Below are 26,208 nucleotides of genomic sequence, written 5' to 3' on the forward strand. Positions count from 1 at the left end.
TCTATCTATCTATCTATCTATCTATCTATCTATCTATCTATCTATCTGTCACTTTGTGTGTTCCTATTCTTGTGTATGCCTGGTCACCAAAGTACATGGGAGGGGTAAGGAGGTAGGATCTCAGTAGCCTAGAACTCGCCAAGTAGGCTACATTGACTGACCTGCAAGCCTTAGGCATCCTAATGTCTCTGCCACCTCAGTGCTGGAATTACAAGTGTCCCACTATGCCCACATGGATTCTGCAGATTAAACTCAGGTCTCCGTGCTTACAAGGCACACACTTTATGGACTGGGTTATTTCCCAACCCCCTATTCTCTCATTTAAATTTGCAACTCCATTTCTGTCCTTCATTTTATTGCAAAGTTCCTCAAGTGAATATCTATGTCTTTACCTTATGTTCTTCTTTCTTGAACCTCCTGCAAGCCAATTATTAGGCTTTCTACCTAGGACTGTAGCTCATAAATATGCCAGCTTCATCTTAATGCTCATTTAATTTAGACCTAGCGACAGCAATATTTGGCAGAGACAATCCTGCGCATGCCCTCCTCCTCATCTTTATCTCCATCTTCCTCCTTCTCCCTCTCCGTCTCCTCCTCCTTCTCCCTCTCCTCATCCTCCTTCTCCCTCTCTTTCTCCTCCTCCTTTTCCCTTACTTCTGTGTCTTCCCCCTTGTCCTTCTCCCTGTCTTCTTTTGAAGCATTTTTTTTTCTTGTCTCTTGGAAAATTCACCTGTTCAGTTTTTCTCCTGCATTTGTGGTAAATACATCTCTGATTATATTCTCTTTTCCTTTCTTTTCTTAACTTTTCTTTTTTCTTTTCTGTTTCCTTCCTTCCTTCCTTCCTTCCTTCCTTCCTTCCTTCCTTCCTTCTTTCTTTCCTTTATTCTTCCAATCTTTCACTTCTCAACTCAAAGTATAGAGTCCGTTGGGTCTCAGTCCTGAGTGTCCCTTTGCTTTTACTGGCCATTTTACTATTGTTAAGCTCTTAGCTTGTCTTGTCACTGAGGAGATGCTACCTAGTATGCTGGTGGCTGCCAGATTGTTATCTCCAGCTCTTATCCCTACCTTGGGCTCCGGCCTCATGTTTCTGTTCTCTTGACATCTCTCTAGGAGAGTTGGTAAGTGCATCAGGCAACATGACTGCAATCGTTTTCTGACACTCTTAAAATCTGTTCCTTTGATATTCTTCCCCAGTTCAAACATGGCAACTTTTGTGCCTCTCTTTCTTAAGGCAATAAGCCTAAAGGGTGTTACAGTGCCTTCCCTTCCTTTAAGCCCCACAAGTAATCTGACAGCAAATCATATTGGCTCTACAGATCTAAAATAAATCCTCATCCAGCCTGCCTGTATTCAGTCTGTTCTCACACAGCAGCCAGAATGATGCTTCTGAAATGCCTATTGGATCATGGTACTTATTCTTCTAGGCAAAATCTTTCTCTAGCTTAGAAGGCCGTTCCTTCACTATAGTCCTCCCAGCACAGGCTTTGTTCTAGGAAGGACTGTACAATTCTAGAATTATTTAGTCTCTCATTTTCCACATGATAGGATGTTGTTTATACTGCAGTTCCATTTGTGACTAACCACAAATATGTGAATCAGACGTTAGTCCTAATTTAACAGTAGTACCTGCTGTATCCTCCTAAGAACCCCGTCAACTCGTCTGTGGTTCTATATTACAAAGAAAATGATCTAAGCAGTGATGATCATGTGAAGATACCTTCAGGGAGACTCCTTGCAAAGATATATTAAGTTTATAAATTTTATTTGTCATTTTGATAGTCCTAATACCTATGTCATGATTGAAGATAAGGGAGGAAAACAGAAAATGCTACAAGAAGTAAAACTATGTCAAATTTTCCCTCAAACGTTAGTATGGAAATGAGAGCTCTGTGAACTTAATGAGAAAAATGTAACCAACTTCATGTTCTAAAAGAGTAAGTTAAACCAGAATTAGTGTGGTTGAAACAATTAAGTAAACAGTGAGTATGCAGTACTGTGATCAAGCTAATAATTACTAGCAGGGTTCATATATTTTGTGCTCTGCTTTTTGATTCAGAAGGAATAATTCATTGATTCTGACAGGCATCATGTTAGGCATCATCTGCACAGAAAATTTTAGGATGTTATTTCATTGTTGACAAAATTTCATTTCAGTTATGTGCACATGATGAACTGATCCTCATTCTTCTCCAGGTTTCTAGATTTATCCCGGGTGCTGCACTCGGCATCTCCTCACTGGTTAAGTTGTCTCCTGTTAGCCGCTCAGCATCAGTATGAGCTGTCGGCTGCAGGAACTGCTGGGAGGTCGCTCATGGGGCCCACCTGTTTGCAACAGGATACATAAAGGATGGTATTCAGACATGTTGATTTTTGTTCTCCAAGTCCCCCCAGGAGTTTTCATGACCTATTGACCGGTCTGCTCTACTTTATTCTGTTTGTTTGAACTTAGGGTGAAGACTTCTGTTTTTGTAAGAGGCAAGAGAAATGTACTGAAATTGAAATATAGTCTGAGGAATTGAGTAACACACTCCAGATACTGAAGGCATTAGAGGGAAATACTTCAGAAAAACAAGACAATTTCTGTTTTTCTCTGTCTGATATTGTTTTATTATCTTTAAAAATTACTTTTATCCCAAGTGAGGAGAGGGTATATGGGGTGAAGTACCTCTTGAGCAAGTATGAGGATGTGAGTTCAGATACTTAGCCACCATGTAGAAACTGACTGGGTATAATGCTGCATTCGGAGGAAATGCAGCCAGATCCTAGGGATTCACTTGCCAGTCACTCTGGCCCAAACTGCAAGCTCTGGGTTTTATGAGAGACCTGGTCTTAAAAATGCAAAACTGAGAAACAATTCAAACCTTTCCACATCAACCTCTGGCATCCATCTGTATCAGCACAGCTGAGCACACCAGCATAACTGGGTATGTACAAATATGCCACAGAGAGAGACATACACACACGCATTGCCTTTATATGGCTGCCATAAGCAAATTCTGTTACATTTATATCTCATATATCCTGATGCTCTGGTACCACATCTAGCATGGTGCTAGAGGCAGACCTGGCACAACACACACACACACACACACACACACACACACACACACACAAAGCTGGGATTGGGTGGTCTGGACAGTTCGGAGGCTCAGCATGTGCAGATTATTGCATTCAGGTGGAGTAGGAGGTAATGTCATAACAGATAAACAAGGAGGCAGGACTTATGGTGAAAAGCTGGGTCAAGGAGATAAGTTTAGCTAATCTCCTTGGGAACAGTCTCTGTAGTAGACCACTGTCAGGCTGTACATATCCAGGCAGAGAAAGCTGTGGTGGGCATTTTCTTCACACACAAGCAATGTCCACATGTGGACCAGAGGACGACATTGGCATCCCTCTGCGACTTACTGTAGGGCAAAGGCTTTGCCATTTTTCTGGAGCCTAACACTTCAGAGTCCTTGACATGGCCACACCCATGCCACCAGTACACCTTCACTAAGGACTTCCTGCACTCAGCGCTTCTACACACTGTAAAGTTTCCATTTTATTGCAATGTTATTTGATGTACATTTTACTCAGTGGGTGCTGTCATCCTCAAGGAGGAGAATATGCTGTCTAGAATACTAGGTAGTATTGTTAAGTACATTAACAAGTCCCTTAAGGTACTGGTAACTGACTGGTTGTTTTCTTAGGTCTTAGAAATGTGTATGGGTCATTTGTTGAAAGTTAAAAATATACTAGTAACTTTTCACAGAAGGGAACATTTTAGTGTTCTCAGGAACTCCTTGGCAACCATTCCTTACTAATCCATTCCTTCTTCCAGAAGGTTTGCTTTCTTGTGTCTAAGTGGAGTGACAGCTATTGAGTCACCTGGGTAAACAAGTGTGCTTCTTCCCTGTCCTTTCCCCTCATTGGCCTTCGTCTCTATCGTTTTTATGGTAGTTATCCTTCAGATTCTGAATCACTCATACAGACGTTTTCACTACCATTAATAGCTATGTTGAGATGGAATTAATATATGACATAATCCATCCATTTAAAGTACACAGTTCATTGATTTGTTTGTTTTTCTAGACTGAGTGTCTCTGTGTAGCCCTGATTATCTTGGAGTGCTGGGACTAAAGGCATGTGCCACCACCACCTGGCCAGTTTGTCGATTTTTAGTATATTCATAGAAATATTATTCACAGCCTTAAGTGGATAAAATCAGCAAAATAGGATAAAATCACCCTGGACTAAAACCCTTGGGACTGTGAATCAATGAAATCTGCATTTTCTTTGCTGATTTGTCAGAGCATCAAGGGTCTAAGGAAGTCAGGCCATATCCACACATGTTTAATGACCAGAGGAGCCAACACGAGATGTCTTCTCCCATCAAATGCTGCCTTTCCGACAGTTGTCATTAGACGTGGGGAATTATTTACAGATTAATCTGCATGACTCTGTTTCTCAGCTGTGGTGACCTCAGATCTGACTGAACACAGAACATGCAGATTTGTGGTTGAAAGTTCCTTGCGCTGCACTTCAGTATGCATCTTTCCTGAGCTGGGTACCCTCACTACACTTACTTTATCATTTACAAAATGTCATTGTCATTTTCAATGGCACGTAAAGGTATGCATTGCTAGCCTTTTATCCAATTTTTTTCTACAATTAAAAAAAAAAAACAAAGGCAGAGGCAGGTGGATTTCTGAGTTCAAGGCCAGCCTGATCTACAAAGTAAGTTCCAGGACAGCCGGGGCTATACAGAGAAACCCTGTCTGGAAAAACCAAACAAAACCAAAAAAACCAAAACAAAACAAAAAAAAACCCAAACCATATAGCGTCTCATTGTACAATTGTTCCAAATCCATACTTCTGTAGGGTCAGGGTTCTACTCTTATTGCTTCCTCCATCATATTTCTACTTATCTGATGGGAATTGACTTTCTGCCTAGTGAAAAATATTCTCTATTATATAAAAAGTTCCTTATTAATAATCATTCTCTTTAATGCAATGTGCCAGCTAATATTAAAATACAGATAAATTCTTCTGATATCTTTCCTTATGACAAAACGATTCTTTTATCTTATAGTCCATAACTATAAATGGCAATAGCTCTTAATTTTGGACATAATATAAACTATAAGCAAATTCCAGCCCAGACTCATCAGCTTATAAGTTTTGAGATTTGAACAAATTCAGTACATGTGTATAATCTTTTAAGGTCTATATGTTTTTTTATCTGCAGGAGCCATATCATGTCTTAGGTGAGTACATGAGCTCCCTGATGTGCTATGTGTCTGTGAGCTGAATTGCTCTGAAACATTATGAGGGGAAGTGTAAGTCCACAAATACTGTAATTTATGTACTATGGAATAGAAAAGGATTTTTTTCCCCTCAAAAATTTCTTTTGAGATAAGGTTGCACATAGCTCTCACTGGCCTGGAACTCAATCAAACTAGAAATGTTCTTATTCTTTCTTATTTCTAGATTGTTTTTATTCTTGGAATTCAGATTTATTCCTTGAGGATAAAAGTAGTTGGTTCTAATTTGACATCAACTCTTTAAGAGAAGGATCTGGTAAGATTGTACTACTACTAAGATCATGGTTTCGCTCCTGGGCTGCAGCTGTTAAAATGGCTAGACAGTAAAATACTCACTGTCTTTTGAAGAATGAGGCAGTATTTTTATGTGTTTTATCTTCTTAAAAATTGAAATAAATGTATCTGTAACAATGAGGAAAAGTAGGCCCTACACTATCTTCGTTGAGTACAGCGCTAATCCTCATGTTTTCAAACTTTGCTGATATCTCCTCCAGTAAATGTTTAGTCAAAAAGTATAAAAAATGAAATGATCAGTTGAAGAAAATGAATACTCTGCTTTAAATGTGTTTGATCTTTTAGAAATGCAGCTCTTTAACAAAGACTAGGAGGAAGCCTTTAGATGCTAGGCTGTTTATAATGAAACAAATGGAGCTGGAGACCATCGTGTTAAGTGGAATAAGCCAGATTAAAAATGACAAATGTCACGTATCCTCTCTTATATAGAATCTAGATTAAAAAGAAAAGAAAGTAAACAGAGATTAATTTGAAAGAGGAAGAGTTGCCATGGTCATGGTATCTCGGATCTCTTCACAGCAACAGAACATTGACTAAAACACGTATTTTCCTCATATTTATCTCCATTGCCTTCTCTGGTCCCAATAGTTTCCTTCCTCTTTGAGACCACCATACCATGATATGTGAGTCACTGTCTCAAAGAATTAATTCATTAGAAGATATACGAAATATACTCTGGAAAACACAATTGACAATTATTTAATCATTAAGGGTTTTCTTGATGCTGCCTTTTGTGGAGGGAGGGGGGTTGCTCAGTATGTATCCCAGATGACCTTGAATGTGGGCCAACCTTACTAGCCTCACCAGCATGGGTGTTCCTAAAGAAATTGGGGTTCCCTTTCAGGCTCTTAGGCTCATTTGTAACTTATAGAATTTAAATTCAGAGGGAAGCTTAAAGACCATTTTATTAAAGTTTGGGAGAACAACTACAGGTCAGGCAAGCTGTAATCTTGGCAGAACCCAAGAGGAGGGGGATGGAAAAAAGGAAGGAAGTCATCTTAGTTAGGGTCTAAGCCAGCACGATGTTCAGCAATGGAGAGCATCTGCATGGTATAAGGGTGGGAACTTCAGAGAAAGACTGAAAAAGCACACAGCATCAAAAAACGCTAGGTGAGGCTCTGGGACAGTATCTGGAAACAGAGGTAAGAGATGTGAGAAGGCAGACGTATACTTTTTAAGTTAAGACTTAAAGCCAGGCGACTTCTCAGTGCAGCTGACAGAAGCCCTGTAAACAGTTGCCTTGGGAGAGGGACCTCTGTAAAGAAAAAGTGTATTATCGCATCAAGGGAACACTTATTCCTTCCATCTCTGTAACACAATTTCAGGTAAGTCAGCTGATTGACAGGCCCAGGAGAAGTAACTTTCAAGGGAGGTGCCAATAGTATGTACCAATCTCTGCAACACATTGGCGAGTCATGTCTCCGTGCAGTCCTTAATGGACTTGAAAAGACTGTATATGTCCATATATATATATATATATATATATATATTTTTTTTTACTCTTGCATCTTAAATCTTAAGGAAGTGCTGTTGTGATGTTTAACTTTCTGGTATTATCAGGGAAACAGGAATTGGGTCCACAGTTGGCCATGAGGGAACAATGTATTCTCAGTGGCTTCCAAGCTACTAATCCCTGTAAGACTGGGATTATTGGCATCAGCTTCCACATCTGGCTTTCTTAGGATTATCTTAAGTGAGCATTTTATATAAGCACATACCTTTAATAAAAGTGTAGTCAGTTCCAGTGTAAATGGCACACCAAATTGTGATGTAGAACCACTCATATTTGAGTGGCATGCCAATTTGCTTAGTTATTGGCTTTCAATTATCTATACACATTCACATATGCATGATGTATCATTTATATGTGATAAAATGGACTCGTTTAAAGAAAACACTGTGAAAATTCATGAATATCTATAGTCATAATCACCTAACAAATAAAATACAGCGTCTTCTCACGACCTCACAGCAAGTCTTTCTTACTCTGAGTTATCCCTTTTCCATCCTTAGTCACAGGTAGACACTGGGCCTTCTCACTACTCTGAATTGGTGTTCCTCCACCTCACCTCAGCCACACCATTAGTATTTTGGAAAGTTGGTTTTTGGGGGAGCCAGGGTGTTGCCACATAGGGATTTTAGCAGCATCTCTGGGGTTCTCTGCCCATCAGATGCCAGGTGACCTCTCATTCCACTACCTCAGTTGTGACAACTGAAATGCCTATTGCCAAATTCCCCCTTGGTATCAAAACTGCAGCCACTTGAGAACCAGTGCTTACTATAAGGTTACTTTCCTGGTGCCCACATTTCACAGGAATAATAATGCAGAGGAAACATCCTCTGTACCTCTTTCAGTTTGCTCAGTATAATGCATGACTGAGAATTTATAGATGCTGTTATACAAATGCTATTTGCTTTCTTTTTACGGAGTGGGAGGTCAGTATGTAATAATAAACTACACCCTGTTTAACCATTTCCTTTTTATGTTCCTCTAAATTCTTTAAAACTACAGTGGATATTTTTCAGCAGGGAGTTACTTGTGCATCAGCTTCCAGTACTATGGCATTTGAGGCAGGAATCTCCTGAGTATGAAGTATGTGCTCAGCTTGGGGGCACAGGTGGTGGGCGTTCTAAGCCTTTTTTGTAACTTAAATATCCTTATTCATTATTAGCTATGCACACAGATATAATTTTGGCTGTGATAACTGTGGGATGATGGATGATATGTCTCAGCCTTTTAAGACTAATTAGAACTGTAATTTAGATCATCTTCTCTTTACCAAGATGTCTCTCTGTGTATTCTTTGTGTGTGTGCATGTACAGGAATATGGTAGTTTTTCCTTACCTGCAGTTTCAGCTTCCAAGCTCAGTTACCCACTACCAAACAAAGTCTGAATATATTAAGTAGGACATTCTGGTAATTTTTAAACTGCTTTTTTTGGAGTTAATCTGCATAGGACCTCTGCTGCCAGCTCACTTTGTCCTATTCCGCATGTGAAACATCCCCTACCTAGCCATGTGTTATGCATGTTCTTTGTCGATTTCTCATTTAGTGGTCAATCTAATGATTGGCAATTGTGATATACTAGTATCCGTGTTCAATTAACCCTTAATTTACTTAATGATTCCAATATACAGTGGAAGGCTGCAATTTTCTTATACTAAGTTATTATTGCTGTATTTTACTATTAGTGATTATTATTAGCTCCTTTAACTTTAATACAGATATTTGACTATCTAGCCTGTAATATTGTGTTTTGCTTACTAGACAATGATATTGGAAGCCTGTTATCATGCTTCAAAATGTCTGATAAACAAACGGAGTGGATAGAAAACTGCCGAAGACAGTTTTGTAAAACAATGAAGTCCAAGCCAGATGCAGTTCGTGGAAGTGGTAAGTGTGGTGTTTAATACTGGAGATCTCCCTGTATAAAGTGATTAGAACAGAAGTTGTAGTCCTGGGGAGTTCTACCTGTCTGTACAGGAAACGTAATGCCAATTGGAAAAGTCCATTGTCCTTCAAGAGATTTGTAATTCTGAGAGAACCAAAGACCCGAGAGACCTCTTAAGCCTTATAACAGAATGTCTGGGGTGGTGGGCAGCTCTGAGGTCCCCCTGCCTTTCCTTGGGCTACAGCTTACCTGGTTTCAATGCTCTTCACCTTCATATACCACTTTGCTGTATCTTTGTAGAAGACTTAACCAGTTCACTAGTGACATAAGTATCTTAAAACACCACCAGGCATCCAGCAAAACCAACTGAATGATTCCTAAGGAAACTTTGCCATAAGGCAGTGTTTCTAGTTTCAAACTCGTCAAGCAAGTTTAACTTCAGTTATTTACATGTGCGTTAGCATTCTGAGGCTGTAACTTTCATTGATTGCTGTTATGATAGACTTCCTAAACACTGTCATTTAACGTGACTTAACTTCATCAGCCATACTTAATGGCTTTCATATTCTTTAATAAAATTAAAATCAGGAATTTAAGAACTAAATTTATAGTTTGCTGGAAATGGTATTTTAGAGAATAATGAAATATTTATGTGATGACAAAAATCTCAAATTATTCAGTTATTCCCCACAGCATGAGTATAAATGAGCATCTAAACATATTTTTATTTCCCTTAAGATTTATAAAGTATCCATTATATGTATATAATATATATAAGAATATATATATATATATATATATATATATATATACACTCTTGATTGTATAAGAGAGAATATTTAGAATAGGTTTTCTCAGTGGGTTTTCACATGGCCAAAAATACATAGCAACTTAGTAGAGGAGTAGCTTGGAATAGTTTAGTTTAAATATTTAAATACATCAAAAACTACAGCTCTGACCTTAGAGTTGGTGGCACATACCTTTCATCCCATTACTCGGGAATCAGACGCAGGTGGATCTCTGAGTTTAAGGCCAGCCTGGTCTACAATTAGAGTTCTGGGACAGCCAGGGATAAACAAGAAACCCCGTCTTGAAAAACAAAATAACAACAGAACACAGTTCAGAGTGTTTCTGTCTCATAGGGAAACAGAAGAGAAGTGTCACGTCTGTCCATTATCTTCTGGAATGGTATAGATAAACCCAACAGAGGGCTTTCTTGGTATCTGAGGCACTGTCCACATGTCCTTCCTCAGTTTTTCAATGCTCTTTGATGCTGTGTCCATCAGTATACCTTGCGCTACTTCCAGTCATAGCCCCAGGAGTCTCTGCCTAATGCTTAGTCACTTACACAAAGCTCAGTATACTCCACAGCAACTTTATTATGTAACCTATATTTTATCAATGATGAAACTGAAATTCATAATTTTAGGTTAACAGCCTAGTTCTCTGTAGTAGAAGAGGCAAGAGGTGGATCTAGGTAATCTAATGTCAAAAGCTATGGCGTCACTTTTCTACGTCACCATTTTATACCTATGATTTTGTCTATTAGAGTCAGTATTTATCAGATAGACACAGATAAGTAAAACACTGGCTTAAAAATAAATTATATTGTTGTATGTAGTATCTCATGGTTTCCAGCCTTACAATAGCCCACCCAGCTTGGATCTTGAACCCTGACTATTGGTGGCCAGGGAATCAAAACTGAGAAATATGCAGACACAACAGGTGGGGTTCTGCTGTCTCCACAACCAGGAACCTCAGCGTGTTTATCAGGAGGTGCTAGCTAATCTTGGTAGGAAGTCCCTACATGGGCACAGCATCAGGCTGTGAACACCCCAGAAGAAAGCTGCAGCTGCTGGTCTTTTCACAGGCTGGTCTCGTGTTCATGGACACTTACACTGGGACCCTACAGAAAGTCTTACAGCCACGTGGATATCAGCTTTGCCAGTTTCCTATAGATCAGAGGCCTTGTTGTCCTTGACATGGCAGTGACAACAATTCATAGTCACTCATGACTCCCCTCTCTCAGGTCTTCTTCCAGTCCCTATCTACACTGTCTGTAATGTGAGGGAAACTAATTTCAAAGGCATACCCATTGCAAAAACATTTGGCAGACTGCCTGTGTATGTATGTGTATGTATGTGTGCGTGTGCGCACACACACACACACACACACACACACACACGTCTACTTCTGCAGTCTTGGACAGCTTGGGTTATAAATATGAGTGACCAACAGTTATGAGATCTAATCCTTTATAAATTATCCTTTGTAAAGTAACCTATTCTGTTTTTCTTTAACACACTTATGTAATGATATATAATATACAATAGTCTACCTGTTAAAGTTTTCAAAATTATGAGAGATTGAATTCATTTTAAGTTTCTGTATGACTACAAGTGTCCAGCTGACAAAAGGGAAAGATGGAAGGAACTGTAATTATAGTTTGAGGACCTGCTCATTGGCAGTATTGTCCTACAATGGGCAGATGCTGCCCTGTTTTGACAGTGGAAAAGGGATAGAAAATAACCATTAATAATCAGTGTTCTCACATTTGATTAAATCTGACCGTGATCAGAGGAGAATTTCCCACTTTTTTTGCATGTGGGCTTTTTGTGTTTGTGGGTTTCCTTTCAGACATACAGCATATGAGAGGATCAAGTAACCCTGGGAGGATGGACAGCTGTGCATTTCTGCACTTACAGCCCCTGGGTAAAGTGATGGTTTACATGACCCTGAATCTCTCCTAACCCCACAGAAATGTCAACTAGTACATGTAATTGGCTCCATTTGTATTAACACTTCAATGCCAGAAGAAAACACAGGGGGACACTCTGCTTCACTGGTTGCATTTCAAATGTTGTGTTGGATTCTCTATTTTTTATTCATTATGATGCAAATCACTACAGAATTCCCTTTGTTCTTTTCCTGTTTTATTGTCAGGGAATTCTTAGTAAGTTAGCTGTCTTGTGGTATTCTTTTGGCTTCCCTACCCTAATTTCTTAGTATCTGTCCATTGTTAGCAATCAGTTTCAGAAGCAATCCCAGATGTGGTCATTTCTAGCCTCTTGCATCTGATATTCTAGAGGCAGCTCTCCATTAAAGCACCGTTTCCTCCTTATTTTCTCATCAGTATCTCCTGTTAATCTTCTGTGACTGATCTAATGTCATACAGTTTAATATCTGCCTTGTATATATTTTTTCGTTGATATTAGCTGATGACTATTCATGGCTAAAATTCTTATGAGCGATTACTACAGATTAAGTTGGTCAGTGTATAGCACATACCTTTCTATCATATGGGCCCTGAGGATGGAACTCTCCTCGTTAGGCTTGGTCTGCAAAGGCCTTCTCTGACAAGACTTTAGGACTGCCAGGTATCTCAGTGGTAGAGCGTTTGCTTAGCACACAATGTCCTGTGCTTAATTCTTAACATCTTCCTAAAACACTTTTGAAGAAGGTAACAATAAAAGAAGAAAAACCTATGGTAGAATCATTTATCTGACAGAAATATCATGTAAGGACTGACATAGTAAAACTATAACAAGAGGTTCCAAAGTGACCTACACCTTTGGAAGACAGGTCAGCTGTTTTTATCCTTATCTGTGTTAGGATGTACAGTTAAAGACCTGTAGCATCCCACGTACAGCAAACAAAATGACTCCAGAAAACAGAAGGCAAGCTGGCTGCTTAGGATCCATGAAAGTAGATTTTCTGTGTTTTCATTTGACTTATATTCTAGCCTGATTAATTGAGAATTATAACAGATGCTGGAAAATGGAATGAAGCAATAAAACCCTGCTTTCTCCAGCTGCAGGACTAGAGAAAGGGCAGCCCCAAAGGCAGAAGACTTTTCACAAGTTACCTTCTTGTCTTAGAAACAGTATGGGTAATGGTTCTGAGCCAGACTCAGTATTTATGTCCTGAAAGATAGTCCAGGACAACAGAGGTGTCTGAAGAAATGATGGCTGGGAACTTGTTAACTTGTCAAGAGATCTGAGCCTATGAGATCTGAGCAGACCCTAAGATGGAGACGTGCAAGGAACCCATAGCAAAGACAGCATTATCAAGCTTTCAAAAGTAAGATAAGGAGTCTTGAAAGCCAACAGAATCAGTACCTTTTCTACCAGGGATAAGCATACAGTAGACAGTGGGCCTCTCAGGACAGATGGAGGTCAATCCAAAGTGGAACATTAGTCAACATAATAAAATTGTCCTCACAAATGAAGAGAGGTCAAAAGGTTCCCATATGAAGTAAGGTCAGCCTACAGCATAGCTAAAAGAAGTTAATGTCATTTTTGCTTTCCCGACATCTTGTAAATCTGAAATTGTTCAAACCAGCAAAGGTTTTTTTAAATAGAAGAATAAAGCTGGACAACTTGAAAACATGATGAAAAACAGGGTGTCCATGCATAAAATAATTTTTATTAAAACTAGATAGAGTGTAGACTAAGTTCGTAGAAAATTAGAATTCTGATTTTAGGGAGTAGAGGTATGAGGGAAAAAAATACATTCTTGCATGTGCAAGGTTCGGAGGAACAAAATACCTGCTCACCTCCTGCAGGATGAATAGGAAGAACACTTAACCTTTAATGTAGCTCTCGTATGCTGTGATGAGATAGCTGCCAGGTACTCATTTCTAAGTGTGTGTAGGCAGTGAATCCAGACAGTCTGTTTGCAAACAGTGTTGCTGTGGTGATGGTGTCTTAATATTCTATAACTTTAAAAATATACATGTATTTCTCACAGTTTTGAAAGCTGGGAAGGCAGAGGTCAGGGCTCAGAGCTAGATTCCATGTCAGGTTTAGGTCTGTTATCTGCTTCAGTGATGGAGCCCTTTACTGTCCCCTCACCTGATGGAAAGAGGCAGTGTGGCTCTGCAAACCCCTTTAAATAGGTGCTGGTCGCATTCAAAAGGGTAGAACCCTCCTGACTTGCTCACTACCCAAATGTGTCACCTCTTTTAAATATATTTTATCTAATATTGGTACAACGTGTTTTGATCAAATCTACCCCCTATTCTACTGTATTCTACTTCCTGTTCTCCATATTTCTTCCCCAGTTCTAATGCTTACTCTCTTTTGCTCTCTCCCCTTCTTCCTCCACCTGAAGAAAACTGACTGGCAATTCCCCAGCTATGATCAGGTGTCCATAGCAGCCTCAGGCTTGGTGGGGTGTCACAAATTTAGAGTATAATTATCTTATAGTATGCTGGTCTGTGGGAATGCTACCATTCTTTTAGCATGGGGTTGGGGTGGGGCAAGGTCAAGGGAGAATTGAAGTCAACCTCTTTCTCTTCAGCTCTTGCCTTCAGTCTTTCCTCTACAGAAAACCCATGTGTTCTTTTAGGCCTATGAATACAATTGTAGAGTCTTTTAACTATGTTTGTAGTCTAGAGAACAGGCATAATGAAAGTAGGAAGGCCATAATTTAAAATCCTTTATGGGGGCAGTGGTGGCACACGCCTTTAATCTCAGCACTTGAGAGGCAGAGGCAGGCAGATTTCTGAGTTCAAGGCCAGCCTGGTCTACAGAGTGAGTTCCAGGACAGCCAAAGCTATATAGAGAAACCCTGTCTGAAAAAAACAAAAAAGAAAAAAAAAGATTTTCCATTTAAAATCCTTTATGGAAATCTCAGACCTGTCATTTAAGATTAATATACATTTTAGATAAAACAATACTCCATAGTTTGCTTTCAGGGAAACATTCTAGAGTGAATTTGTTTTTAACATTAAGAATTGCTTCCCACAACCCTAAAGCTTAGTATCTTTTGCCAGTAAGCTAGACTATTGGTGACCTTCAATACTTCTTTGGTTTTAGGAGATTTTGCTGGCATTTTGAGTATGTTGCTTATAAAACAAAACGCAGAAATAAGCAAGCAAACAAATAAAAATCCAACTAAAATTAACAAAATCCCAACATGCAATTTTTAAATTGCTCTCTGGTACCTGGAGGATTAGAAAGCAGAATCCTCCTTGCTTTTTTTCCACTGTAGAGAGAGATGTCACCTTGTTTTTTCCCTGGCTCTACTTTGATCATCCTGTTTCAAGCCAAGCCTTTCGTGTGTAAGTGGCAACTTCCATACCAATACAGGTATCGACTGTTGTGCTTTCTATGTGAGGTTCAAAGCAACATGCATACTGACATATGACCCTGTGTACAAAGCCAGCAATAAAACCCCTGGTGTTTGAGAGTATGCACACCAATAACAACTTAGTGGTGCGCTTTGATTTCTCCCATTATTTCAAACATTATACTCAAATACATAGCACATAATTACATTGAATGTTGAAATGGACCTACCCATAGAAAATTATGTTTTTATGCAATATTTGTTACTATTTATCTTGCACTTTAGGCTATTGGTCTTAACCATTAAATTAAAAATAATTGTATGTGAACTTTATCACATTATCCTTTCTAGAAAATCTACTTCCAAAGTTTATTTTCATAGAAGTTAAAAGTTGCCACCCGGGCCTATATTATATGTAGATTCATAAAAGACAAACTTCTGAGGCAATTTTAGAAATACGATAGACTTCTGTCTGTGTTTGTAAATGTAGATCCAGCCTAGACAATTTCAAACTTAAATCTGTATGCAGAGGTGTTTTTTTTTAAGCCATCACTATTGAATTTTCATGTTTTTAAATACTTTGCTTCGAAATGCTATAATGAATAGAATTCAATGAATAAAAACATTTCATTTGCATCACTGGCAATCAAACTGTTGTAATATATAGTTTGCTCTCTACAACCACTGAAAAACTACACTGTTCCATTTTTGTTACTTGGCTTTTACATTTTTGAACACCAATTTTTCTTTGAAGAAATTACATGCCTAGAATATACTTGAATGTAAAGTAGAATCCATGTGACTAATAAAGGTCATGGTTAATATTCCAAGTGTAAGAAGGGCACAATTTTAAAGTGTGACACAAGATCACTGGCTTCATCATACAGCAGTCAGCCACTCTGCAGATGTATTTCTTTAGAGAAAAGAAAACGAATTCCTCTGGGTTGCATATTAACTTTAATCCCCTGGAGCATCCATTTGTAGGATATCTGCAAACACTGTGATCTTATCACAGCAACCTGGAAAGGAATCATTTTGTCACTTCTGAGTCAGACAGTGCATGCTTTCTTTCATCTGGTTTCTTGAACAGATACCATCAGCTACAAAGTATAAAAGCTATAATATGCCACAGATCTGAAAGTGACATGAGCTATGCTTTAATCTTGGTCTTAGAGTTCACTATTTTCTTCTGTATGCAAATGATGAGAAATGATCACCTCATGAATGCATTAAAAACAATTAACAAATTCTGAAGTAATTGTTAGGTGATCTAAAGATCTTCTTCTTTAGTTGTATACGGAATGAGTTCACAGCTAAATTATTAAAATTTAATTGACATCAGGAACATTATGAGTACTGATAAAAGTCTGCGTTTTGAGTTGAACTCCACAGAGCTATGGCACTCAGGGGACTTTTATGTGCTAGTCTGTGACCTAAAGATGCGCTGTCATGCATTGCGCTTTCTTGACTTTTAAAATTCTCATCACTCTCATCCCTGTCACAGCTCTAGGAGAACTTCTGGAAAAGTTTGTGCTTCTTCTCACTGAAAACCCATCTGAATGCTACTTCCCTTCAGTGGAGTACACAGGTAACTTTTTAAATATTGATATGTTTAAAAAAAAATGGTCAGAGTGCAAATTGGTACTGTTTCATAGTGCTGTGTGTGCCGAGTGCTGAGATGTGTAGGTTCTCCCTTCTGAAAATTCTCTCACTTCACACCTACGGGTTCCACATGTCAGTGCCCATTGCTAATTTCTGGGTGTCCTTGTGATGCTGGGACGTCATTTGTTTTTGGTCTCTGTAGAAACTTTTTTTCTTAAGTAGCATAATCTACTCTTCTGATTTTATAGTATGTCCCTTTTTAGTGTTACCTTCCCATAATCACTTTCTATGCTGGCCTGCTTTCCGCTCCACAGTTGCAAGACTGGGAAAGTTGCAGTGAAAGTTTATTTTGATTCACTGTTCTTCCCCAACACAAAAGAAATATAACTGGTGATGCCTGCCTGCTTCTAGGACCCTATAGAACATCATTTGGTCAACATCAGTCAGTGTGTGCACTGACATCCTCATAGAGTTCTGAAGATCGCACCTTGAAAGTGCGATAGTAACTGTAACTCTTTGTTTCTTTTTTAAAAAAATCATCATTTTATTTTATGTGTATGTGTTTGGCCTGCATGTATGTATGCCCTCCCCTCTGTTGCTCTCTCTGTCTCTCTGTCTCTCTCTGTCTCTCTCTCTCTCTCTCTCTCTCTCTCTCTCTCTCTGTGTGTGTGTGTGTGTGTGTGTGTGTGTGTGTGTCTGTTGGTGTCTGTTGCTCATAGAGACCAGAAGAAGGCACCAGGTCCTATACAATTGTAGTTATGGATGTTTGTAAGCTACCACATGGGGGCTGGGAACCAATCCAGGTCTTTGCCACAAAAACCACCGAGCCATCTCTCCAGCCCTTCATTTCCCCCTTTAAGAATATATTCTAATTATTTGAGAATCTCTTCCCTTTTTAATATTCTGAGTCCAATTTGTGGTCCCCAAATACTCTTGGGTGGGAGGCCTGCCTTAGACCAATGACCTACAGGGTTTCTCACCCTTAAGGAAAACTGATGCCCTGTTTTTCAACAGCTCTCACATGATAGCTCCTTAGCTAATGGTAGGACTTTATGCCTCCACCCCTCGTGTTATGATGGGATTTTGTCTGCCTTGAGCTTGTGTGGGTCTCGTGCATGCTGAGTTCTTATGTGCAACTTCCCTGTTGTTTCTGGAAAGCACTGTTTTCTTGTAGTCATCTACCTACAAGCTTTCTGCCTCCTCAAAGTTTCTGTTTCTTATAGCTCTGATTTAGGATTAATCTTCAAGTTTTGCTTCAGATGAGAGTAAACAGTAGCATTTACCTACATTATATAAGTTAATGATTTTATTTTATTTATTTATTTTTTGTTTGTTTGGTTTTTCCAGACAAGATTTCTCTGTGTTGCCCTGGATGTCCTGGAACTCACTCTGTAGACCAGGCTAGCCTCGAACTCTTTAACTCAGAAATTCGCCTGCCTCTGCCTCCCAAGTGAAATTAATGATTTTAAAATTTGCATCTTCTACTCAGACATTTTTATTGTTTTTTTTCTTTTCTTTTTTTTTTTTTTTAATCAACTTCATTCTCATAATTCTAGTTGCCAAATAGGAGCTTTACCTGGATGCCTGGATACTATGACATTTTTTTTTAACCTCAAAATGTCATCAGGAACTCTTTTGTGCCTACTGACATACACTGTCACTGTATGTCTCCTGTCTGGGTAGGTGGGACATCTGAGTGGGAAACTGTCGAGTCAGCACTGATACTTGCTTTTAAATATTACTCCTGTGTTCTACTCTACTACATGTCAAATTTATTCCAGTCTGTCCCTCCTTATTCTCCCTTATGCTAATTAAGGCTAGCATTGCCCCTTGCTCAGGGTATCAGCGACCCTTTGCATGTCTGTTATTTTACAGTCTCCTTACTTATCACACAGAGTCATTCATTCTTGTTCTTTCTGGGGTGGCATTTTGTTTAAGATAGAGCTTAATGTAGCTTAAGCTGGCCTTGTCCTTCTTTTCCCCTTGTCTCAGCTTTCGTATCAGAGTCATTAGAGCTGCACACCCAGCACAAATGATATTCTTTATACACAAGAAGAGTGATCCTTGACATGCAAATCTGGCCCTATTTATCTCTCTATTCCTTGATACGTTGTTCCGACCACTGAGTAGAGTCTAAACTTTTTATGGTACCCATAGCTTTACATTGTTCTGCTTCTTTTGTTTTCTCGGATATCATCCCTTCCTCTCGATGACCCAGTTTTACTTTTACTATATACCATTGCTAACAGCACTGACAACTTTCTCCTGTCCTAGATAACTGCATTTTCATTTTTTTCAACAAGCATATATTTGTGTACAAGCACCTTCCTAGTCATCAGGTTTAAATGTTTGTATGGTTTGCATTTAATAAGCATAATATGGCTTCTACGTTAGAACGACTGAAGGGGGAAGGGAAGAAAAGCCGGGGGAGACAGATGAAAAAGTAGAATGACTCAGGTGAGGGCACCAGTAGTGGAGGTCAGAAAAAGCATTTATATTCTGAATGCATTGTGAACACATTTCTAACAAGACCAAGTAATAGGTTGGTTGCAAACAGGATGTGAAAGAAAGGAGGACTAGCTTCGTTGTTCTGAGCTGCTGAGAGGATAGAACTAGTTTAGTTATCTGATGAAGATATTTCTCTCTTGTGTTCATAGCAGCTATGGTTGCTTGCACAGGATCAAGCCAGTTGCTGGCTTCCAAGTAAGGTAGAGTCAGTTTTCTTTAAGGATGTGACTCCTGGTAGGTCAACCATATGCCAATGAATGGCCCCACTCCCAATAGTTAATGGACAATGTAAATTGGAGTTGATAGGTTGTTGAATAGGAAAAGAACAGGACTTTGGAAGAGGGTAGGGAGGTCAAGGCAGATTTTGGAGGAGGTACAGAAAAGAGTTGGGGGTTGAATATGATAAAATATATTGTATGAGATTTTCAAAGAAATAAAAATATTTTGAAATGAAGAATAGGGTAGGACTAGGTGTGAGGTGAGGGGAAGGTTTGAAGTGAGCTTTTCCTTTTGTGTGCTGTGTTCCAGTACTTGTAAGTATTGAAGCAGATATGCTCAGTGCTCACTGGATCTGTGAGTCTGGAGTTTAGAGGAAAGATATGCTAGGATGATTCATTATTAACCCATCAGCTTTATATTAAAACCAGTAATGCAGCTCATTGTCATTTCTTTCTCATGCTCTGACACTGTATCTGATTCTTTGTGATGCCTCTGTCTCTAATCGATTGTTCCTGTGTTTTATCATTATTGTGTCCTTTGGTCCTAGAACAATGTTAATTTTGAAAATAATTAAATGATGTATATTACTATCCAGGTACGGGATGCACATGCATGATACTGCTCAACACAACTCTTAAGTTTGGGCTACGGATAAACTTTCTCTTTAATCCTAAGTAGAAATTCTTCCTCTCTGCTACTGGGTTCATCCAACTACTGTTGGGATGGTTATTTTCTTGGCTCTGGCTAAATTGCTCTATTAGGTCTCACACTCCTTTTTACCCGTGAGGTAGCACTTGGGTAAATATTTTTGTTGTTATATAAATATCTTAGAGTTTCTACCAGTATGATGAAACACCGTGACCATAAACAACTTGAGCGGGGAAGGGTTTCTTTGGATTACATGTCCTGAATCACAGTCTATTGAGGGAATCTAAGGGAGGAACTTAAGTCAGGTAGAAGCCTAGAGGCAGGAGCTAATGAAGAGTCCATGGAGGGACTGCTTTACTGACTTGCTTGCTTGCTTGTAACATCCAGGACCATACGCCACAGGCTGGTCCTTCCCATATCACTAAGAACATGCCCTACAGGCTTACCTATAGCCCAATTATATGGAAGCCCTTTATCAATGGAGAGGTTCCATTCCTCAGACGACTGTAGCTTGTATCAATTTGACATAGAACTAGCCAGCACAGAGTATCTATTCCCATGAATTTAATCCATAACAAGTCCAAATAGACTGATACTTAAAAACACACAGATGATTTAATAATAATTTATGTCTTGTAACATCTAATGTCAAACTGTGGAAAAGGTAAAAGAAGTTATAAGAGAATGAGTTGCAGATAAAACAGATCTTCGAAATGTAAGGCAAGTAATGGGGACTTACAGCCGCTGGGCTTCCTTATGGCTTAGATGTGTGCTGAGAGTCTTCAGAGGATGTGCCATATATCCCTCTACCAGCTCCCAGAAGGGTTAAAACAGAAACAAGGGAACAGGCAAAGGGAGAGAAACCATAGGTTAGGAAGATTTTAAAGAGATGCATCTGGGAAGGAAACTATAATTTTATGAATAAAGCTTACAACTTACCTAAGAGCACAATAGCATTTGGAAGTGGCAGCTGTAGCACAAGGTGAGTAGAAGATTCTAAGCGGGTGGATTCCCATGACTAGAGGGTAGGATGGGCAGATCTTTAGGGTGGAGTGGAGTGATCTCCGGTTTCAGCAGCTCGCTATAGAACATTGTTCTGCTTGGTCATATTTTCCACACATAATATAAAAAGATTATGTTTTCTGTCTTCTCAAAATACATAAGACTGATCACTTAGTGCACGTATATTTACTATGAGCATTTCTGAATGGTGCTGAGTGAGATCCCAGATGTTGGGTTCCTGGGATGTGTTTTGTAGTCAGATGGACCCTGAATGTAAATTTAACTTACTGAAAGGGGTCAGCTGATCAGCTACGTACCAGCGCTTTGTAGTAAAGGCAGAACCTAAAGTGGCTTCCTGCCGCCTGGTGGCTGGGGGTCTGCGATTGTGATGTGGTGAGCAGGAGCTGACTTCCTGCAGACGTGGGAAGGGTCCTCCTCCTCCTATGGTTTTAGATGGGAGGTCAAGGCTGCCATTGTACAATTCCTGTTCTAATTACTACAAGCTGGCAAGCCCAGGCTTTGATATAAACGATGCCTTGAAACAAATTCTGGACATATTCACTGCTTCCCTGTGTTTCTTAAAGTGAGAAATTGATTGTCTTTTTACAAAGTGACAGCTTTCTAAGCCCCGCGGTGGCTGAAATTAGAACAACACAGCGGATCCATCTGCTGTTACTTCCCTCAGGAACTCAGCCCGCTATAAAATTTGCAAATCTGGAAAAAACAAATTAGTTTGGCTGTTTATTCCCTCAAAGAAAGAAGAACGGACAAACAGATAAAAGCTCTGCACACTTGCAGTCAATGGTACACCTATGCAGGGATCTTTGCAAACCTTAACAGATGTTTGGTTTGTGTCACCTCCAGTATCTTAAACAAACTAGATCCTTGTAATTGATTCTTTGCAATGTTATATTAAACATCCCTTACAAAGGAGTATATTCATAAAAATCTCTTCTCTTGGAACTAATTAATCTATAGACTAAAGGTAACATTGTTTCACTTTATGTAACTTTTAAAATTATTTTAATTTTCATTTTATTTTGTGGGTATAAGTGTTTTGTCTGAGTTTATGTCTGTGTACCACATGCATGCCTGGTACTCACAGAGGCCAGAAGAAGGCATGAGACATTTGTGAGCATCCATGTGGGTCTGAGACTCTAACCTAGGTTTTCTAGAATAGCGGACAGTACTCTTAACCTCTGAGCCATTTCCCTGAAATGTAACTTTTTGAAAGATTTTTTGTTTCTATTATTACTTTTTTATATATATTGATGTTTTGATGATTTGCCTGTATGCATAGATGTGTGTGTGTGTGTGTGTGTGTACCATGTTTATGTCATGTCCACAGAAGTCAGCAGAAGCCTTGGATCCCTTGCAACTGGAGTTGCAGATGGTTGTGAGCAATGTTTTGTGTGCTGCAAATTCAATCCAGGTCTTGTAGAAGAGCAGCCAGTGCCCTTAACTGCTGAGCCGTCTCTTCAGCCTCTAAGTGTAACTTTTAAATTTAATATATGTATACACCCACACATATACACACACATATATACACAGACATACACAAACATGTCTTTTAATATTTGTTCAAATGTTAGACCAACAGATTCTTTTCTGCTTAATATTTGTAGAATGTTTGCTAATGTTTTTGCTTAATATTTACAGAGTATGCAAGAGGTATATAAGATAAAGTTTCATGTAAAGAAAGACCTATAGCATAGACCTAAAATGATCAAATAAATTGTAGCACACAGTGATGTAGGGACTCATGGAAACTCACATTTTTTATGTATAGCTCCTTTATTTCAGGTGAATTGCTAGCACCTTTAAAGCTGACAGTTGAAGTGTGTTCTTGTCACTGGGAAGTTCTGTTGTAATGTCATGTGAACAGTTGAGTGAGCTGTTGGTGGTGACTGCTGTCATAGAGGATGAAAGTGGGAAACAACGGTAGAGGGGCATGCTGTCAGTGAGGACAGCAGAGCTGAAAGGAAAGGGTAATTGCATAACCAAGGTGCTGAAACAGGAACACCATTTCTTTCAGAAGCTTGGACTGAAGATGCCTGTGGTAGCTTGACCACTGTGTACTGAATTTATAGTGGGCTGAGAAGTGAGTACTTCAACTTTAGTTTGAAAAATTAGCAAAAGAACCTGCAGGCCGACTGGGAGGGAAGGAGGGAACAGAGGCATGTCTTGAGTCACTCTTTTTGGAGGTGAGAGTTCTTGGACTTTAGGGCATATATAACAGGTCTTTAATAAGCAGCCACACAGGAAATGTTCCTCCAGCCATGGGTTTGTCCTCCAGTGAAGAAATGCTTTCCTCTTCTAAAAGTGTATTTGTTCTCACACTGTTAGACAAGTGCCATGCAGAATGGATTTGCTCTCTCTTCTACCCTAGCAGTATGTGCTTGCTTTGTAAACCTAAAACAGAGAAGGCATTCCCACAATGAGAGATTACACTCCATATTAAATAAATTTTATCAAGTTTTCCATTTTCAGAGTGTATTTGCAATTACAATGGTTGATTATTTTAAATAATTTTCCCATGAAGCTAAGACATTAGTTTGAGTCAAACATTGTTAACTGAAAGGTGTTAAGCACTAAGTCACTGGTCAAAGCCCTTTTGACTTCTTATCCTTTCCCTATGACTCAAGTAAGTAGGAGAGGCTTAGTTTCTATTTCTTGGTTTCAGAAAATACTTCTCTGCTAATGCCTGTTTCCTTCTCTAGCTTTTCCCCAGCTTTTTATTATTTCTATTTACATGTATGTGTGTGTGCATCTGTATGAATGTATGCCACTTGAGTATATGCTGAGAGAGGCCAGAAGAAGACACCAGATTACCACGGTCACTCATAGGACAAAGGCATGGGGAAAAGCCACTGCAAATTCCTCCTCTCCTGTCAGACAGCTGTTTGAGGCAGGGGTGGTAGTGCACATCTGTAACCCTACACTCAGGAAACCATGAAGCAGGAGTATTTGTGGGGGCTTCAGTGCCAGCCCCCACTGCAGAATAGGCTCTCATTACAAACAAATGTAAAAGCTATGTTCATGGTATTTTCCATAAGGAAAGTGTTAGCATTATTTCAAGTGTTAGGGAGGAGACGTTTTATTTCTCATGTCAGGTAATGCAGTTTTATATGTCCTAGAATTTCAAGTGTTATCTAACATAGCAGTTCTGGAAATCATATTATTGTCATGTGATGTTCCATGGCTATTAGGAATATATGATCACATTTTAATTTTTGTTTTTTAAATGTTGCATATTCAGTTTTATTTTCATACAAAAACCTTTAAATTTTACAAAATCAGATGTTGTCACACACAGCAGAACATGAAAATTTTATATTATTTAAATTAGAAAACTAAAACATAGTGCGTCATAAAATAAAGGATAAGCCTTAGATACTAAACACAAATCATAAGAAGGTTTCTAGTTTCTACATAGACTAAACCTGTTATGTTGTAGTAAGCATATATACTTAACTTATGGCTACATTTTAAAAGCACATTAGCAATTGCAAATTGGAAATTATAGCTAATACATAAATGACGATAGTTTTAAAAGTTGACCATGAAATTATTGGAGTGAGAAATGGGTGTGTGTACATTTATGTATGTGTGTATGTCGTATGTGTGGGTGTGTATGTACATATATGTATGTTTATATATGTATCTGGGTGTGTACATGCATGTGTGTGTGTGTGTGTGTGTGTGTGTGTGTGTGTGTTTGGTACCAAGTAATGGAAACCAAAATCAAACTTTTCTCCTATACAAATAAAGGAACAGAAATATGAGCTCACAAATAGAGCTGACCTGAGCTTAGCACTGTCTCTTATTTCTCTTTGCAATCGATGCATTTTCTACTTCCAGAGACCCCAGGGTACCTGATAGGTTCATGACATATAGGAGTGTGGAATTCCTAGAGATTGCTTTGCTGCGAGTTGCTGTTGCTACAGATTGATCATCTACTATGGGAAGGGCAGAGCAGGTCTCCTCCACCAGTGAAAGTATATCAACTAACTCAGGGAAAATTATAAATAACAAGGAATGCTAAGCCCTGTGAACTGAAGCCGAATTGCTGTCATTAGAAACAAAATGAGTTAATATTTCTGACCAGATTCCAGTGTAGATAAAACTCAACTATAGTTTACCAGAAACTAACCCAGTATCTTATAAAAGGGAATTTTAAAAGTTGTATTTCTTGCTATGGTGTGTGTTACAGTGTGGGGACACACACACTCTAATGCACATGTGTGGAGGTCAGGAGACAGTTTTTTGAAGTAGGTTCTCCTTTCTACCTTTATTTGGATTCCAGGGTCAGGCTCAGATGCTCTGACATGTGGCATAAGAGCCTCAACTTGCTGAATCAATTCAATACTGCCTCCCCTTCTAAGTATTAGTGCTTATTTTTGCTTTATTCTATTTTTCTGTAAGAAAATTGCCATTCACTCCAATTTTGGCATGGTCAGCATCTGGTCTAGTCTTCTAGGGACTGGAGTAGTTCCTGCACCTTGAGCCTTTCAGGGTTTCAGCAGGTAAAATGGGCAGGTAAACCAGGATGCGCTGGTTGTTTCCCCTGCATACACTGAAGATCGGTTGCTGCTGGTCTAGAAAGTCAGTATTCAATAGTAGTGATGATGAATTTGTCCTTGCTCTTTACCACAAGTGACTCATTACTAGGAATGAATGAGTCTGCACTATTCATGGGTTCCACCAGTAGTAGGAGATATCCCTATGGGAGACTCCAGTGACAGCAGGATCAGAGAATCTCTCTTTTCCTCCTCACTGCCACTGATTTCTGGATGACTCCCTTCACAGTGGTCATTGCTGTGCACATACAGTATTTGTTTATGTATATGGACAGAAGACTTTTTTTTTCAATAAAAGTAGAAAATTTCAGCTAGCTTCTGAGTGGTACCTAACTATGCTTTTATTCACATTAACCTGGTTATCCAGTGTGTCCAAGAACCAGTACAAACTTTCAATCTCTCTTGACCCTTTTGTATTTTTTTTGGTAAATGATCACAATTCCTACTTCACAAAGAAAGTGTGACCTGAAAAGAGAAACCTAACCACTCAACCCCAATGTAATGCTATCTAGTAAAAGTTGAATCTGGTCTGCTGAAAGAGTGTGTGTGGGGGTGGGGTGGGGTGGGGGGCTGAGACTGAACCTAGAG

At 39.1% G+C, this 26,208-nt stretch overlaps 1 protein-coding gene across 1 annotated transcript in view; it reads left to right on the plus strand.

Annotated features, from left to right (window-relative positions):
* Window positions 1-26,208, plus strand: part of Tbc1d32 (TBC1 domain family member 32) — a 194,725-nt gene that overhangs the window by 129,795 nt on the left and 38,722 nt on the right. The window contains exons 26-27 of the mRNA XM_028772606.1: window positions 8,866-8,991; window positions 16,566-16,649. Coding sequence (XP_028628439.1) covers window positions 8,866-8,991; window positions 16,566-16,649 — 210 coding nt within the window. The remainder of the gene's footprint in view (window positions 1-8,865; window positions 8,992-16,565; window positions 16,650-26,208) is intronic.

The sequence above is a fragment of the Grammomys surdaster genome, unplaced genomic scaffold (genome assembly GCF_004785775.1).
Source record: "Grammomys surdaster isolate TR1022 unplaced genomic scaffold, NIH_TR_1.0 215, whole genome shotgun sequence".
NCBI lineage: Eukaryota > Metazoa > Chordata > Mammalia > Rodentia > Muridae > Grammomys > Grammomys surdaster.